This window comes from Oryctolagus cuniculus, chromosome 12 (genome assembly GCF_964237555.1).
Source record: "Oryctolagus cuniculus chromosome 12, mOryCun1.1, whole genome shotgun sequence".
Classification (NCBI taxonomy): Eukaryota; Metazoa; Chordata; class Mammalia; order Lagomorpha; family Leporidae; genus Oryctolagus; species Oryctolagus cuniculus.
Window position 1 is genome coordinate 25,881,137 of NC_091443.1, and position 18,314 is coordinate 25,899,450.

At 45.6% G+C, this 18,314-nt stretch overlaps 1 protein-coding gene across 2 annotated transcripts in view; it reads left to right on the forward strand.

Moving 5' to 3' along the window:
- The first annotated feature begins 8,634 nt into the window (after positions 1–8,634).
- Positions 8,635–18,314, forward strand: part of SOS2 (SOS Ras/Rho guanine nucleotide exchange factor 2) — a 110,523-nt gene continuing 100,843 nt past the window's right edge. The window contains exon 1 of one of the 2 annotated variants that reach the window (XM_002718299.5): positions 8,635–9,080. In XM_002718299.5, the coding sequence (XP_002718345.2) occupies positions 8,994–9,080 (87 nt within the window). In that variant the 5' untranslated portion in view covers positions 8,635–8,993. The remainder of the gene's footprint in view (positions 9,081–18,314) is intronic. The other variant, XM_051822817.2, reaches the window with a different exon arrangement.

Sequence of the window (18,314 nt, forward strand, 5' to 3'; positions counted from 1 at the left end):
TTTTTCAGATATCATTTGACTTAAATTTTCCCACTGGCGATGTGAGAGATACATTTTAAGTATATCAATTTATGAACAAGGATGTTTTTGGACTGGGGACAAGTTTCCCAAATCATACTGCACACATTTCAATTTCTGTTTCCCAGAATGCCTAGTTCCTCCTAACTGATTGTTAGATGTTTGATCAGTAATTCTAGCTGAGGCAAGTACAAAGTTCCAATTGCCTGGATCCTTCTAATTACCAGGAACTAAGCATGTTGGTTATGTTAAAGGCTGATAGGAAAAGATTGTCTTCTTTTTTTTTTTTAAAGATTTATTTCCTTGAAAGAGTTACACAGAGAGAAAAAGGAGAGGCAGAAAGAGAGAGAGAGAGGTCTTCTATCCGCTGGTTCACTCACCAATTGGCTCAATGGCCAGAGCTGCGCCAGTCCAAAGCCAGGAGCCAGGAGCTTCTTCTGGGTCTCCCATGCGGATGCAGGGGTCATGGGCTTGGGCCATCTTCTACTGCTTTCCCAGGCCATAGCAGAGAGCTGGATTGGAAGTGGAGCAGCCAGGACTCAAACTGGGCCCATATGGGATGCTGGCACTGCAGGCAGCAGCCTTTATGCCACAGTACCAGCCCCAAGATTGTCTTCTAATACCCAACTTTGTGCTTTAGAATCTGGGGCTATCAAATTGCTCATTTCAATTACTGTGCCTGTCAGAATTTTGTACTTTAAGTTTATAGACTACTCACCAAAATTTCTTAGTTTTCTGTAATTAAAGAAATAAAAAGTTTAGTATGAAATATTATTATTATGTTAGGGGAGGGCATTTGGTACAGCTGGTAAGATGCTGCTTGGGATGCTTGCATCCCATATCTGAGTGCCTGGGTTGGAGTCCCAGCTACGCTTCTGATTCCAGCTTCCTGCATCTGCACACCCCTGGAGGTGATGGCTCAGATAACTTGGGTCCCTGCCACTCATGTGGGAGACCCAACTGTGGTCCTAGCTCCAGGCCTAACCCAGCCCTGGCTGTTGCAGGCATTTGGGGAGTGAACTAGTGGATGGAAGATCTCTATGTCTGCTCTTGTTTTTCTCTGCCTTTCCTATAAGATGAAAATAGATAAATAAAAGTTTAAATACCACATTATGTTAGGGAAGGTGACATGCCATTGAACATTGCAAGGTTCTACCAGCATTTTTAATTGAGAGGATAGAGGTTTCCTATGGAACGAGTATACAACGATGGCAGTTATTGGGCTGGCACTGAGGCTCAGTGGGTGCAGCAGTTGTCTGTGGCTCTACAGTGCTGCATCCCACCATATGGGTGTGGTTTGAGTCCCAGCTGCTCCACTTTTGAAACAGCTCTCTGCTGATGGGCCTGGGAAAGCAGCACTAGATGGCCTGAGTTCTTGGGCCCTTGCCCCCATGTGGGAGACCTGGATGAAGCTTCTGGCTCCTGGCTTCGGCCTGGCCCAGCCCTGACCATTGTGGCCATTTGGAGAGTGAACCAGAGAATGAAACATCTCTCTCTCTCTCTCTCTCTCTCTGCTTCTCTCTCTGTAATTCAGTCTTTCAAATAAATAAGTAATCTTAAAAAAACAAACAAACAAACAAACAAAAAAACGATGGCAGTTACTCTACAAATGGCTATGGTAGTGGGGAGTCACGGGGTAAAGGGAATCTGAAGGATCATTCCAAGATACTCAGCTTCCAAGAGAAGCAACGAAAGTTTTCAAGAAGGCCATATCAATGGATCACACCAGAAAAATCACCGTGTTTTCCTAAGTAAGGAATACATGAGCATTTGGTCAAAAGAACCAAATTTCCGAGTAGTAGAGTGACTAGAGCATTGCATTTATAAAACAAAACAATGCCTGCGCCACGGCTCACTAGGTTAATCCTCTGCCTTGCGGCGCCAGCACACCGGGTTCTAGTCCCAGTCGGGGCGCCAGATTCTGTCCCGGTTGCCCCTCTTCCAGGCCAGCTCTCTGCTGTGGCCAGGGAGTGCAGTGGAGGATGGCCCAGGTACTTGGGCCTTGCACTCCATGGGAGACCAGGATAGGTACCTGGCTCCTGCCATCGGATCAGCGCGGTGCGCTGGCCGCAGCACGCCGGCTGCAGCGGCCATTGGAGGGTGAACCAACGGCAAAGGAAGACCTTTCTCTCTGTCTCTCTCTCTCACTGTCCACTCTGCCTGTCAAAAAAAAAAAAAAAAAAAAAGCCATTTTGTGGGCTACTTGATACAAACTCACATATTCTACCCCTGAGGGAGGAAGTCTGTGTTGGTGGTATATTATTTTGAATTCGGTTGCAAAGAATAGAATCTATTCCAGCTAAACAAGAATACATTTCTTCTTAGGCTTATTAATAATTAGAAGGCTGCTGAAGTAGACTGTATGTTGAACTTTCAGGAACAAGTCCCAGAGGCACCCTACAGATGCAGGCTACCATGAAAGCGCTTCCAAACAATTAGGATGCACACACAGGGAACTGCCATGCAGTGAATCTAGCTGTTGCAGCAAAAATGCCAGAGCTGCAGCTTCCAACTCGCTTCTGCCTCCTAGATCTGACATCAGTACATCTGATGGGTCCAACTTAAATCACATGCAAAATCCTGGCTTCAAGGGAATTTAGGAAGTATTGCTTTTACCTTTCTAATCTCTGACAGTAGGAAGAAGAGAATGGATATTACCTGCTATATACTCTATCCATCACAGTAATTATGCACAAAAGTAAACAATTTAAGCAAATTGCCATAATTATTAACACTTTGAGGTGTGCTAACCAGTAGTTGTTTTATTTCTTGTCTTTACTAAATGCCTGTTTTGTGATCAAGATCCATATGCATATGTGATTATTGACAAACCAACCCCCAGTTGGGAGCTGTACTGAACAGATTATGAGGACTTTAATTGCTGACAGCCCAACTTTATAATTATCAGGACTTGGAAAGATTTTATTTCAATAATATAATTAACAAGCACTTGAATGGTGCCTTTCCATTTCACTTTTTTTTTTTTTTTTTTTTTTGACAGGCAGAGTGGACAGTGAGAGAGAGAGACAGAGAGAAAGGTCTTCCTTTGCCGTTGGTTCACCCTCCAATGGCCGCCGCAGCAGGTGCGCTTCGGCCGGCGCACCGCGCTGATCCGATGGCAGGAGCCAGGTGCTTCTTTTGGTCTCCCATGGGGTGCAGGGCCCAAGCACTTGGGCCATCCTCCACTGCACTCCCTGGCCACAGCAGAGAGCTGGCCTGGAAGAGGGGCAACCGGGACAGAATCAGGCGCCCCGACCGAGACTAGAACCCGGTGTGCCGGCGCCGCAAGGCAGAGGATTAGCCTAGTGAGCCGTGGTGCCGGCCCTCCATTTCACTTTTATAATAGAAGTTGCTGTCTTAGGGCCAGTGTTGTGCTGCAGCAGGTATATTCACCACCTACAGCACCAGCACCCCATATGGGCACCAGTTCCTGTCCCAGCTGCTCCACTTCCAATCCAGCTCCCTGCTAATGTGCCTAGGAAAGCAGAGAAAGATGACTCAAGTGCTTGAGCCCCTGCACCTATGTGGGAGTCCTGGAAGAAGCTCCTGGCTCCTGGCTCCAGTCTGGCCTGACTTTGGCTGTTGTGGCCATTTGGGGATTGAACTAGCGGATGGAAGATCTCTCTCCCTCTCTCTGTATAATTCTGACTTTCAAATAAATTTTTCTAAAAAAATAAAGAAGTTGGTGTCTGGAACAGTCTGTTCCATACTCATTAAACATGACTTTCCATCTGGTAATGGTGGCAATATTTGGATGACTTCAGTGTTGTCATACCAGGGGACATGATTGCTACTCTATGAGAGATAGTACAAGGATACTTAAAACACCTTAAAGAAAAATGGAATTAAAAAATAAGTTTTGCAGTGCAAAAAATATTAAAATATATGCATAGACTTTTCAGAATGCACATTTTCCATGAACTTTTTTTTTTTTAAAGATTTTATTTATTTGAGAGATAGAGTTACAGACAGAGAGAGGGAGAGACAGAGAGAAAGATCTTCCATCCAATGGTTCACTCCCCAAATGGTTACAAGGCCAGAGCTGAGCTGATCTGAAGCCAGGAGCCAGGAGCTTCTTCTGGGTCTCCCATGCCGGTGCAGGGCCCAACCACTTGGGCCATCTTCTGCTCCCTCTGCCCTAGCAGAGAGCTGCTTTGGAAGAGGAGCAGCCTGAATGGGATGTGGGCGCCACAGACAGAGGCTTAGCTTACTGCGCCACAGTGCCGGCCCCTTCCATGAACTTTTTGAAGACTCCATATATACATGGATTTCAAAACATTTTGCACCAAAATAAATTCATTTTTAATTCCATTTTTCATGAACCTTCTGAAGACCCTTCTCATATGAAACAAAGACAATGCTTTGGGGAGAGGGGAGCATGATTTTTAAAAAATTAGTCATGGAATTTCATAAAAAATTACAGTTCCTCCTGAGAAGACATTTTTTGATGCTCTGCATGCAGGGGTGGGCTTTCTCAGTTTGAGTCTCATTGAAGGGTCAAAGGGCAAAGGATCACCTGAGCACTTGCTCTGACTTCTTTGATGCAGATGAACTGTGAGAAAAACAGCCAGCAATGGCAATGAACCATGGCAGTGAAGGACAACAACATTTATTGTTTCCTGTGGTATTGCTTTGGTTTGCTGCTGACTGGCAGCACTTGTAGCTTTAAATAAATTGAGGAAGTATGAGAGAGTAAATGGGAGAAATGTTGAGTAAGTCCTAGCCAATGTTTTTCAATGAGAGATTTATGGTAAGTATTAACTGCATTTTAAAACCTAGGATTTGCTTGGGTCATTCGAATGATCTCCCAAAAAATAACTCTACATTTCAAAAAAAGCATGCAAAGTTGCACCAAATTATTACCACAGTAGTTAGAATATTAATCTTAGTTTAAATTTTATGATCGAACTTTTTATTAGACCCTCCCTCTTATAGTATGCACAGGCTTAATACTTGCATTTTTTTCACACTTGAAGCAAATATATATAAGGAACTCAAAATTTTTCATGAAGTTACTTTTAACTAAGCAATATGTTGAATAAATACTGCATTTATGTGGTTAAAAATTCAAAAGTCACAAAAAAGTACACAGTAAAGTCTCTCCCTGTCCTCCAGCCACCGTTTTCATCCCTGTGGCAACAGAAATCTTGTGTGGCATTGCAGATAAATAATTTATAATAAAATACAGTCTCTTTTTAAAAAAAAATATGAGTGGTACCATATTCTATTCTGTATTGCATAAGTATGGCCTGTTCTTTCCACTTTGCAGCACATCTTGGAGAATGTTCCACAGAGGTTTGGTTATTTTTAACTAGATGGAAGATACTCCCCCTCCCCCTCCCCCTCTCCCTCTCCCTTGTGCGCTCTCTCTCTCTTTCCCCCTTCCTCCCTTTCAAATAAAATAAAAACAAAAACTTAAAAATATTTTATTTTCCCACCAATTATATATTAGGGTGCCTGTTTCCCCATATCTTCACCATCATAGTGTATGATCAACCATTTTGATTTGTGTTATTTTAATTGGTAAAAAATTAAGTGTAAAAATTAACAATGTAATTTAAATTTGCAGTTTTCTTTTTTTAAAATATACATATATTTATTTGATAGGTAGTTACAGATTGAGGGAGGGAGAGTCAGAGAGAGGTCTGCCATCCGCTGGTTCACCCCAAATGGCCACAACAGCTGGAGCTGGGCTGACCCAAAGCCAGGAGCCAGGAGCTTTTTCTGGGTCTTGCTCATGTGTGCAGGGGCTCAAGCACTTGGACCGTCTTCCACTCCTCTCCCAGGCCATTAGCAGGGAGCTGGATTGGAAGTGGAGCAGCCAGGACTTGAACTGGTACCCTTATGGGATGCCAGTACCGCAGGTGGAGGCTTAGCTTACTATGCCATAGTGCCCACCCCAAATTTGTAGTTTTTTAATGAGAGTAAGCTTCAGTATTTTTAATGTGTTTAAGAGACATTTAGGTTTCATTTTCTGTGAACTGTATTTTCATATCTTTTATCCTTTCCCCCATTAATTTAATTTTTTTTTTTTTTGACAGGCAGAGTGGACAGTGAGAGAGAGAGAAAGAGAGAAAGGTTTTCCTTTGCCATTGGTTCACCCTCCAATGGCCGCCGCGGCCAGCGCGCTGCGGCCAGTGCACCGCGCTGATCCGATGGCAGGAGCCAGGAGCCAGGAGCCAGGTGCTTCTCCTGGTCTCCCATGGGGTGCAGGGCCCAAGCACTTGGGCCATCCTCCACTGCACTCCCTGGCCACAGCAGAGAGCTGGCCTGGAAGAGGGGCAACCGGGACAGAATCCGGCGCCCCGACCGGGACTAGAACCCGGTGTGCTGGCGCCGCTAGGCGGAGGATTAGCCTAGTGAGCCGCGGCACCGGCTATTTTAAATTTTATTTGTAAAACCTTGCCTATATGTTAAAGAAATTAACTCTTCAAAGATGAGCTACAGATATTTTTTTCCAGTTTGCTATTTGCCTTTTGGCTTAGTTTATGGCTTTCTTTTTAAAGTTGAATTTATCTCTCTTCTAGATTTTGTGTCATATGAAAAGGTCTTTTGTACTCTGAGCTTATAACTTTATGGCTTTATTTCTGACAGTTAAATCTTTGACATATCTGGAATCTATCCTCGTGTCGAGTGTGGGTATGAATCTAATATTTTTTTCTGGATGGCTCATTTGTCTGGTTGGGGAACTCTTCTGGTGTCACTCTTGGATGATCCCACATGGATCATATTTCCAGCCCAGAGATCACAACTCAGGCGCCTGCAGAGACGGCGCAGGTTACATAAAAGAGTGAGCAGTGCCAGGTGGGGAGGACAGCCAACTGGAAATGGGATGGCATACTTTTCTAAAGAGGGTAGCCACTACCTGCGCCTGCTCAGTATTCCCTTGCGTAAATGCCGTAGGACTCCCTGTAGCTGGATCTTTGTCAAGAGAAGCTGGAAATACACATTTTTATATGTAATCTCTGGGTTGTAAAATGTGAACCACAATGTCAAAAACTTAAATACAACCTTGGCCAAACAAAATATGTCTTCAGGCCAGATCTGCCCTAGAAAAAGCCTTCTAATATCCTTGGCCAAGAATGAAACTTACCACTAACAACTTGACTCTCCCAGGAGAAGATACAGCGACAGCCTGGTAGTTTATGGCTGGGGGCTGGGAACAGGAGAGAGATGTGAGGACACTGTATATAAGCAGGTCTTAGCCCTCACACACTAAGATTAATTGTAGAAATACAAGCTTCCACTATCCCAAGTGCGGGGAATGTGGATGTGCCCATTTATTACACGACATTCTTGACTCATTGGGTACTTGATTAAAAATGATCTCTTTAAGTTTTCCCACTCTGCCCTTTTGATTTTGCCAAGCTGAACACACGATGCGTTTTTGGGGGGAGGATAATTGTTCAGCCACTGGTCCTGGGCCTGAAATTGTGGCACAGACTTGGTTTTTTGGAGCTTGTCTTTCCCTTCCTCACTGGTGGCCAGGGACAGGGCGTGAAGGACTGATTGTCCTCTTTACAGCAGGTTAATAGTCATGTGCTCAGTATCTTTCATGAGATGGAATTTGTGCTAATCATACAGTTTCCAGAGTCTATGCTTCTTCAACTTGGAAAAGCTTAAGGTCGGAGATCTTACTGGGAGTTGCTAACGAGTAAATACCTCCTCGCAGGATCGGATCCAGATTCGGTAGGACCCGAAGCCTACACAAAGTGGAGGATAGATTAATAGCTCAAAAATATCTACTGATTTTTTTTTTAATGATCTGATTTTGTGAACACACAGGGGCCTGTGCAAGTGAGGGACCTTTCACTTCAAGCTTGATGGACGTCATTGTCATTTGCCACTTCTGGCCCTGCCACCGAGGGCTAAGAGATTTCCAAGCCGTCTCTTCTCGGCTCCCCACAGCATCACCAAGTGAAAGTTACCGTCTCCTATATCCAAAGGAGCCAAGTCCGCCACAAACACGTTAATTACAGTGTCTAACCCCAAAGCCCTTTTCCCTCACCAACCCTAGACCGTCTCCCACCACCGCAGTCCACGGACTCCTCAAGAGCCGCACCGAATCGCGATTGCCTTGGGAAGCTAGAGGGGAGGAAGAAGAGTATGCGTAAAAAGAGTCAGTAACTTTGCCGAGTCTGTCTGGAATAGGCGAAGCTCCCGGGAGAGGCGGACCCCCCGGCGGGCCCCCTGGCCCCAGCACCTCCGCGCCTGGCCGGCGCCGCTGCCAGCTCCGCGGCGCGCATGCTCCGTGCGGGGCTTCTCCGGCGGCCGGGGACGATGAGTGCCGGGCCGAGGGGGCGGGCCGAGCTGCGAGTGCGGGGCCCCGGAGCTCGTCTGCGGCCTCCGCGCTCTCTGCGCCGCTGCTGAAGGGGCGGGGGCGGCGGCGGCGGCGGCGGCGGCGGCCAGCTCCGTCCGCGCGAGTGTGGCTCTCCCGCCCGACGCGCGCGCCCCGTCAGTCCGCAGGGCCCTCTGGAGGTGACTCGGGCGGGCAGGGCTGGGCCGAGCCGGGCGGTGTTGCGGGCCGAGAGGGCGGGGATGAGGCGATGAGGAGACGAGCAGCAGCCGCCGCCGCCGCCGCTCTCCGCCCGCCGCGGCCGTAGCGGGAGTCTGGGCGGGGGTGAGGCCGGCTGAAACCTTCAGGGCTTCGGACCCAGACAAAGGAGGAGGAGCCGCCCGAGAAGCCGGCCAGCGCCGCGGCGAAAGGAGGTCGCCACCGGGGGTCGCCCGGGCTCGCGGGCCGCGGCGCTTCCTCTGAGGGAGCTGCGCGACAGCGGGGCCGCCCGGGCCGAGGAAGCCGTCCCCGGGTCCCCGCCCGCCCGCCCGCCGGCGCCGCCTCCCAGCCGCCTGGGCCCGGGCGGCAGGCGGCGGCCGCCGGCGAGGCGAGGCGAGGCGGCCCGTGCCCTGCCTGTCAGGCCATCGGCCCGGCCCGGCCCACGGGCCGCCCCCGATGCGGAGGCGCTGCTGCCGGGGCCATGCAGCAGGCGCCGCAGCTGTACGAGTTCTTCAGCGAGGAGAACAGCCCGAAATGGCGGGGATTGTTGGTCCCGGCCCTGCGGAAGGTCAGTGCTGGGGTCGGGACGGCCGAGGGAAGGGCCGGGGCGGCCGCGGGCTGCATCGGCGCAGCGGGCGGCCGAGGTGTCCGGCACGGGGGCCCCCTGGAGGGTCTGCCGGGGCGCAGCTCGTCCTCCGAGGGCTCGGGACCCCGGGGCCGAGCTGTGTGTTTTTGGCTGGCGACGGGAGGGTCAGCGATTGCCCGTTGCATCCAGAAAGACCTTTTCTCAAGTTTTTTTTTTTTTTTTTTTTTTTTTTTTTTTTTTTTTTTTTTTTTTTTTTTTTGCCTGATCCCGGAAGGAAGGTTTTGTTATGATCATAAAACTGGATTTCATGTTGCAGTCGTTTCGAAAGGCAACTTCCGCCGTTGACCAATTTGTTGTCCTCGGGCTGAATTCGGCACGAGAAGGTCCCGCTGGCGTTCAGACAGTTTCTGAAACAAAAACACCTTTTGGGGGCGGGGTAATGACTTTGGGGGGCAGCCCCCCGTAGGCAGTGTGCTGGTCTAAGGGTCCCACTGCCGGAGAGGCAGAGCTTTTTTGTTTTTGTTTTTTGGTAGCCCGGCTCTTTAGCCCGTGTGTGAATGTCAGTGAGTCAGGATTCTCACCTTTGCAGCTCTCAAGGTGAACTTAAAGCGCCTCCCGCTTCCTGCCAAAGGTGTCTTACAGAAGATTTCCCTTAAAGAATTCCGTGCGTGTCTTCCCTAGGTGCGATGGAGGACTCGGAGGGATTTTAAGGAACAAACCAGGGGCAAGCTCATCGAAATCCATCTTTGGAGTTTGAGTGCATTGCTAGGGCGCATCTCTTCGGGAGGCCGCGGCGTCAGGCTTCCTCTGTGATTTTAATTACTAATCACACGGTCATTTTTATAAGAAATCCTTTTTGAGGTCCAAGCACATTGGAAGGCCGTAAATGGCAGCTGAACGTGGGCTCCCTTTGCCCTTGATGCAAACTTAGTCCCTTCTGCCTTCTGTGCCAAGTAAGAAGGAATATAAAATAATAAAAACGTAAAAGACAGCGCTTGGAAAATAAGTCTTTGCACATTCAGTTTCATAAATGAAAGTAAGACATGTGTTTTAAAGGTAAAAACATTGTCCTCATGCATTTGAAGTTTCAGATTTTCCTTCTCACAAAGACTTGTTGCTGCTTCTCGTGGAGCAAACACCAAGTCCTGTGTTTTTAGAGAACTTGGTGGAGGTGACTGAGGGGGCTGCAGAGTTATTTCACTGCTAGAGCAAGTGCTAAAGCGGGACATTAAAGTGACTTTTCTTCCATGTACAGCCCAGTTCTGTACAGAAAGGGAAAGAAATGGAAAGTGTGCTGAGTAGTGATAATGAAACCTGGCCTAAATTAAAAAGAGGGAAATGCTTAGATATTAATTAGCCCTGCTGCCACACAGAAGTGTGAGTGCGGTTGTCAGGCAGGCCTTATGGGTAGCATTGGGACACAGGTGTATAACCGTTAGTACTTTCTGGTAGCAAATGGCATTGGAGTGGGTGTTGCATGATTTACTTAATTGGTAGCTTTGACTCTAATAATTCTTCATGTACTGATACAGATTAATTTTTCAGATTGAGCTGGAAACAAAGCTAGGACTAGCATCCCATCCTAGTACATTGCTTTGGTGCTGTTACTTTGCATTTGTATGTCCTACTTGTTTCCTGGAATATAGGTACCTTATGTGGATACTATGTTGTCATATGCTACATTTATGGTATTGTCTATGCCTAAGAAATAAATACATCTAAGAAAGTTTAGTCTTTTGAGGCAAATACAAAACAAACAAACAAACAAAAAAACTTAGAGGCCGGTGCTGCGACTCACTAGGCTAATCCTCCGCCTTGCGGCACCGGCACACCAGGTTCTAGTCCCGGTTGGGGTGCCGGATTCTGTCCTGGTTGCCCCTCTTCCAGGCCAGCTCTCTGCTGTGGCCCGGGAGTGCAGTGGAGGATGGCCCAGGTGCTTGGGCCCTGCACCCCATGGGAGACCAGGATAAGCACCTGGCTCCTGCCTTCGGATCAGCGCAATGTGCCAGCCACAGCGCGCCGGCCGCGGCAGCCATTGGAGGGTGAACCAACGGCAAAGGAAGACCTTTTTCTCTCTCTCTCTCACTGTCCACTCTGCCTGTCCAAAAAAAAAACAAAAAACAAAAAACAAAAAAAAACTTATTAACTTGCTCTTATAGAACTGAGGTGCATTTTTTATGTTTTTGGAAAATTTTTGGTCAGAGTAATCTGGATTATATCATTTTGTGGTGTTGGAGACATTGCAACATGTGGGTTTGTAGTGTCTGCTAAAAGTTGTAGCTCTTTTTTCTTTTTTTTTTTAAAGATTTTTTTTTGACAGGTAGAGTGTACAGTGAGAGAGACAGAGAGAAAGGTCTTCCTTTGCTGTTGGTTCACCCTCCAATGGCCACCGCGGCCGGTGCGCTGTGGCTGGCGCACCACGCTGATCCGAAGGCAGGAGCCAGGTGCTTCTCCTGGTCTCCCATGGGGTGCAGGGCCCAAGCACTTGGGCCATCCTCCACTGCACTCCCGGGCCACAGCAGAGAGATGTGAAAGAGTTACAGAGAGAGGTAGAGAGAGAGAGAGGTCATCCATCTGCTGGTTCACTCCCCAGATGGCCACAACAGCTGGAGCTGCGCTGATCCGAAGCCAGGAGCTTCTTCCAGCTCTCTCACGTGGGTGCAGGGGCCCGAGGACTTGGGCCATCCTCCACTGCTTTCCCAGGCCATTGCAGAGAGCTGGATGGGATTAGGACCAGCGCCCATATGGGATGCTGGCGCTTCAGGCCATGGCTTTAACCCACTACACCACAGCGCCGGCCCCAAGTTGTAGCTCTTAAGGGACTTGAAGTTCATTCTTCTTTTGCTGAAAATTTCAAATTGTGGTGTCTGTAACCATGTCTTTGTGCAGTGAGGATTTCTGCCACTTCTGGGGAGACTGCCTTTACATTTCAAGCATCTAGAATTTCGCTTCCTTTCTGCAGTTGACTAGCTATATAAAACTACCCGGATTTTACTGTAATATTTTTTTCTTTTGTTGGTGTTACCATGGAGCATGTGGTGTATTCCAGCTTCTTTGATTCATTTAGTGTTTACTGAACACATTTTAGGTTCTTGATACCATACTGGATCTTAAGAATACAAAGGTGGATTTTAAAAAGTAAAGGCCCTTGTTTAAAGGTGTTTATCACCTAGACTGAAAATTCTAAATTACGATGTTTTGTTTCATGAAAATGAAATAGTATTTCTGAGTTCCAAGTTCTGTAAGGAGTATTTATGTGTGTGTGAAGTGAGTAATGTAGTTTAATTGACTCTATCAAGTTAGTCCACTTGGGTGTCTTGGTGGAACTTCCAAAATATATATATTATATATTTTATTACATATATTACATATATATTATATACACACACACACACACATATATATATATATATTGAAATACAGAATGACAGAGGGAAAGCTGGAGGGACAGAGAGAGAAAGAGATCTTCCATCTGCTGGTTCACTCCCTAAATGTATGCAATGGCTGAGGCTGGGACAGAATGAAGTCAGGAGCCATGAACTCCATCCTGGTCTCCCACATGGTGATAGGGCTCAAATACTTGGGCCATCTTTTGCTGTCTTCCACGGTGTCTAAGCAGGGTCATGGATTTGAGGCAGTGCAGCTGGGACTCAAATTGGTGCTCCAGTATGCAATGCTGTCATCACAAGTTGAGGCTTAACCCAGTGTGACATAATGCAGTGTCTCTGAAATTGTTAAAATACAGCTTTCAGAAAGGTAAAATCATGATTTTTGTGCAAATGTCAATGGACACGTGTCATTGGTTTTGATTCAACCCATTACTTAGAGAACTAGTAAAATGTCAAAGCTGCTCATGAGAAACTTTGAGGAGGTAAGTACTTATAGACAGTTTAATAAAAGAGTACTGAGCTCAGATTGTTAGGTTAGATACAAAATTAGTTAACTTCCTGCAAGAACATAAAAGAGTAAGTTTTGGGGGCCAATGTTGTGTCCCTGTGGGTTAAACTGCCAATTGCAATCCAGCATTCCGTGTTGTAGCACTTGGCTGTTCTGTTTCTGATCCAGTTCCCTGTTAATGTGGCAGGAAAGCAGAGGAGTATAGTTCAAGTGCCTGAGTCCCTGCTCCCCACATGGGAGACCTGGGTGGTCTTAAGTTCATGGAAAATACATAGTATGAAAAAACTGTGCATGGATTTCAAAAGTTTTTTTAAGTACTTTTTAGAAGGCTCTTATTTTTCATTGTATTTTAAAGACAGAGTGAGGGGCCAGTGCTGTGGCATAGCATATAAAGCTGCTGCCTGCAGTGCTGGCATCCCATGTTGGCGCCAGTTCGAGTCCCAGCTGCTCTACTTCCAATCCAGCTCTCTGCTTTGGACTGGGAAAGCAGTAGAAGATGGCCCAAGTCCTTGGGCCCCTAACCTGCGTGGGGGACCCAGAAGAATCTCCTGACTCCTGGCTTCAGATCAGCCCAGCTCCAGCTGTTGCAGCCATTTGGAGAGTGAACCAGTGGATGGAGGACTCTCTCTATCTCTGCCTCTGCTTCTCTGTAACTCTGCCTTTCGGGTCAATAAATAAATATATATGTATATTTTAAAAAAGAGTGGGGTCAGCATTGTGGTATATAGCAAGTTAAGCTGTAGCCCATGTTGCTGATATCCCATATGGGCACCAGTTTGCGTCCCAGCTGCTCTACTTCTGTCCTGCTGCCTGTTAATGCACTTGGGAAGGCATCAGAAAATGATCCCAAGTCTTTGGGTCCCTGCAGACTTGTGGGAGATTTGGATGTAGTTCTTGGTTCTTGGCTTTGTCCTGGCCCGACCCTGGTTGTCGCAGCCATTTGGGGAGTGAATCAGCAGATGGACCTCTATCTCTCCGCCTCTTCCTCCCTCTCTGTTACTCTGCCTTTCAAATAAATAAATAAATAAATCTTTAAAACAAAAAAGAGTTACAGAGATTGAGAGAGACCTTCCATTCATTAGCTAATTCCCACAAAAGTACCTGCAACAGCCAGTGTTGGGCCAGCCTAAAGCCAGGTGCTTGGAACCCAATCTGGGTCACCAGCATAGGTGGCAAAGATCTAAGTATGTCAGCCATCATTTGCTGCCTCCCAGGATGCACATTAGAAGGAAGCTGGATTAGAAGCTGAGTAGCCAAGACTTAAACCAGATACTCCAATGTGAAATACGGTTATCCCAGTGGTATCTTAACTGCTATGCCAAATGCCCATCCGTCAGAAATTTTTTGCGCAAAAATAAACTTACAGCTTATTCATTTTCCATGAACTTTTTGAAGTTCCCATGTGTATGTATGCTCATGTGTACATGTCTCTATGAGTATGTATTTATTTTTTAAAGCACCATTGTTGATGTTGAAAATGGAAGGGTTTTTTCAAAAACAGTGAGTATTCATTTCACTATGTAGAAACACAAAAGTTGAAAAATTAGATTTATGGCAAAGTACTTTTGGAAATAGAAATATTGTTCTTTACCTTTTTGCTTATTTGTTCTTTATTTATAAAGCACAGCCTCACGTTGGCACTTAAAAACATACAGAGTGGGGCTGGCATTGTGGCATAGCAGGTAAAGCTGTCACCTGTGACACTGGCATCCCATATGGGCACCAATTCTTGTCCTAGCTGCTCCATTTCCAATCTTCCTCCCTGTTAATGGCCTGGGAAAGTGGCGAAAGATGGCCCAAGTACTTGGGCCCCAGCACCCATGTGGGAGACCCCGATGAAGCTCCTGGCTCATGGGTCGGGAGCTCCCAAAGTCAGGAATGCAATCCTGGCTTCTCACATGGTGGCAGAAATCTTATCACTTGAACCATCACCAGTGCCTCCTAGGATCTGCATTGTTGGAAAGCTGAAGTCAGGAGTTGAAGCCCAGATTGAACTCACGTGCTCTGATGCAGGACACGAGTGTCTTCAATGCTATGTTAAATACCCACTCTATCTGAAAATAATTTTATCAGATTTTTCAGTCCCTGATCCTTCCTTTGTAGATGTCCTTTCTGTAATTGTTCTGAACCAAGCTATCCATGGAAAAGAAAATGTCTGTTGTCTTACCATCTGTAGTTGGAAATGTCAGAGAGAGCCAGAAAGAATTGGTTGAGTTATTTTGTTACTGAGTCTAATTTGATTCAGGTTAAATATGAATCTCTCCATCCCATGATAATTTGCTGGTAGATAGCTATCTAAAAGGCAAGAGATGTGAGAGAATGTCTGGATTAATTAATAGCAATCTATGGCAAAGAAAAACTAGGAGCTTTGATTCAGAAACGCGTATGTAAAATCTGATGCGGTTTAGTGTTTTTTTTTTTAATTCTTTCTTTCTTTTTTTTTTTTAAAGAATTGTTTATTTATTTGAAAGAGTTACAGAGAGATAGGGAGAGACAGAGAGAGGAGAGAGATCTTCCACCTGCTGGTTCACTCGCCAGATGACAACCACCAGGCCTGGGCCAGGCTGAAGCCATGAGAAAGGAGCTTCATCTGGGTCTCCCACGTGGGTGCAGGGGCCCAAGTACTTGGGCCATCCTCTGCTGTTTCCCAGGCACATTAGCAGGGAGCTGGATTGGAAGTAGAGCAGCCAGACTTGAACTAACTCCCATGTGGGATGTTGGTGCTGCAGACGGCAGCTTGACCCACTACACCACAGCATCAGCCCTGTGTTTCCGCCTTTGTGCCTGTGTCTCAGAAGTTTGTTTTAGAAAATGGCACAAGATCTTTTTTTTTTTTTAATATTTTATTTATTTGAGAGGTAGACTTATAGATAGAGAGAGGGAGAGACAGTGAGAAAGGTCTTCCATCTGCTTGTTCACTTCTCAAATGGACGCAACAGTCGGAGCTAAGCCGATCTGAAGCCAGGGGCCAGGAGCTTCTTCTGGGTCTCCCACGCGGGTGAAGGGGACCAAGCATTTGGGCCATCTACTGCTTTCCTAGGCCATCTCAGAGTGCTGGATCAGAAGAGGAGTAGCTGGGACATGAACCGGCACCTAATTGGATGCCGGCGTGGCAGGCGGAGGCTTAGCTTACTATGCTACAGTGCTGGTCCCAAAATGACAGGAGATCTTTCCTTGGGCCAACAAGAAAAGTATAGGGTGATTTGAGAAAATAAAATTAATGTCACTGGTGTGTAATGGAGTCAAAGAAGCCTTCTTTAAGATGTACTGAATTCTGGAGGATATATTAAAATAAATTACTGAGTGTCTAGTGTCTGTTCTTGGTCATGAAGACCTAGCAAGGCCCTTACTGTCACAAAGCTTGCATCCCACATGGCTGTGGCAGAGGCCTGGGAGAGATAGAAAAGGAAGTAAACAATTATCTGAAAGATCAGTTGGAATTAACAAGAGAAAGGGAGAGAATTTGAACAGAGGGAAGGATAGGAACAGGACTTGTTTTTAAAAAACAAACCAAAAAAGGAGATAAGGCCACTGTGGTAGACTATATATAGGTAGACCTAGTTAGTGTCTCTAATTGAGAATAAGAAGTACTTACTGTGGAGTTATCATTTATACACCGAAGAAATTAGATTAACCTGATTAGAATTGTGTTTAGAAATATCAGTCTAAACAAGAAACTAGTAAGACATCCTATGATTTTTTTTTTAATTTTTGTTTTTGTTTTGACATTAGGCCAGATCTGGATTTCTTAAAGCCACTAAATGTAACAGTAGAACTCGAGGGAGTCATTTGGAATTACTCCAAACTAATAATGACCCAAACTGACTCAAGGGGTTCAGCCAGTACTGGATGAGCATTAGGAATGCGTTTTAACTTGCTGCAGTTGGCTCCCTGTCAGCCATGATTTAGTAGTCGCCTTCTATTTTCAGTTTAATTTTGGTATGGTATATTTGGAGCAGTAATATTCCATTAAAGTGTTTTATGCTGAGTAGCCAAAGCATTACCTATATTACCACTTGACATAAATCAAATATATGTCTTTTATATTAACCATAGCCTCTTGTTCAAGGGAATAGTACTTTGATTATATCCTCTGTTAGCCTGCATATTTGGATCAGCAAGGGATTTTAATGGGACTAATAGATTTAGCATTATGTGATATAGAAATGTTAAAAATTAACAACCTGAAATTCTTTTCTTCTTTTACATAAAAACATGATAGTAAGTAGTAAGCTTTTGAACTGTATAATGCAGTCAGTAATTCATATGTTATTGTGTAGGAGTGAAGCAACACAGTGCAAATACCAGTAAGATCTGGATATATGAGCACTAGTATTAGTTCAAGTAGTTTTCTATACCCCACTACATTAAATGATTTTGTAAACTCAAAACAGTATCTCTTCCTTTCCAAAGCACTATTGTAGTTTTTAAATCGACTTTTTAGAGGCACGTTACAGTTGATCTCTTCCTCCTTGAAATCCTTTCCTCCTTTGGCTTTCAGAACACCAGACTCTCCTGGTTTTCTCTGCATTTTCCTTTGGGTCTTCTCCTTTCATGTTCCTCCTTATTTTCCCAGTCACCTCATTCTGACCTCCCCACAGCTTAGTTTTTAGACTTATAGTTACACTCATTCTCCTAGATATTCTACTCTGCCTCACTGTTTCATGTATCATCTGTACCTGATGATTTCCAAATTTGTATTCTGGCTCAGATCTCTCCTACATTGGGATGTTTGTCTTTTTTCTGAATGCTTCCACATAGACATGCTAGATATCTCAACTAATAATGACATCCCTCCTTCCCCCCAAAACTTGCTCCTTTTGTAGTGGTTCCCTTATCAGTAAGAGGCTATTCATCCTTCTAGTTGCTCAAACTAAAAGTCTTTTCTAAAGTTTATTTATTTGAAAGGCAGATTGAGAAAGAGAGATTATCTTCCATCTGCTGGTTTACTGCCCTAGTGGGGCTGGGATAGGCTCAAATCAGCAGTCAGGAACTCCACTGGGGTCTTCCACGTGGGTAGCAGGGAATGAAGTGTACATTAATGCACATAATGTACATGGTGTACATTAACAGGAAGCTGGATTGGAACCCGACACAGTACTTGACCTTAGGCACTTGATATGGGATCTGGGTAACCCAAGCAGCCACGTAACCCGCTGTGCCACAATGCCAGCCCAAACTGAAAATCTGTAGCTATGCTTTAATTCTTTTTTTCATGTCACACTTCTAATCTGTCAGCGAATCCTTTCAGCTCTACTTCACATTACAACTGTATTCAGACATCATTTTGTACTTTTCCACTTCTGTCACCTGGAGCCA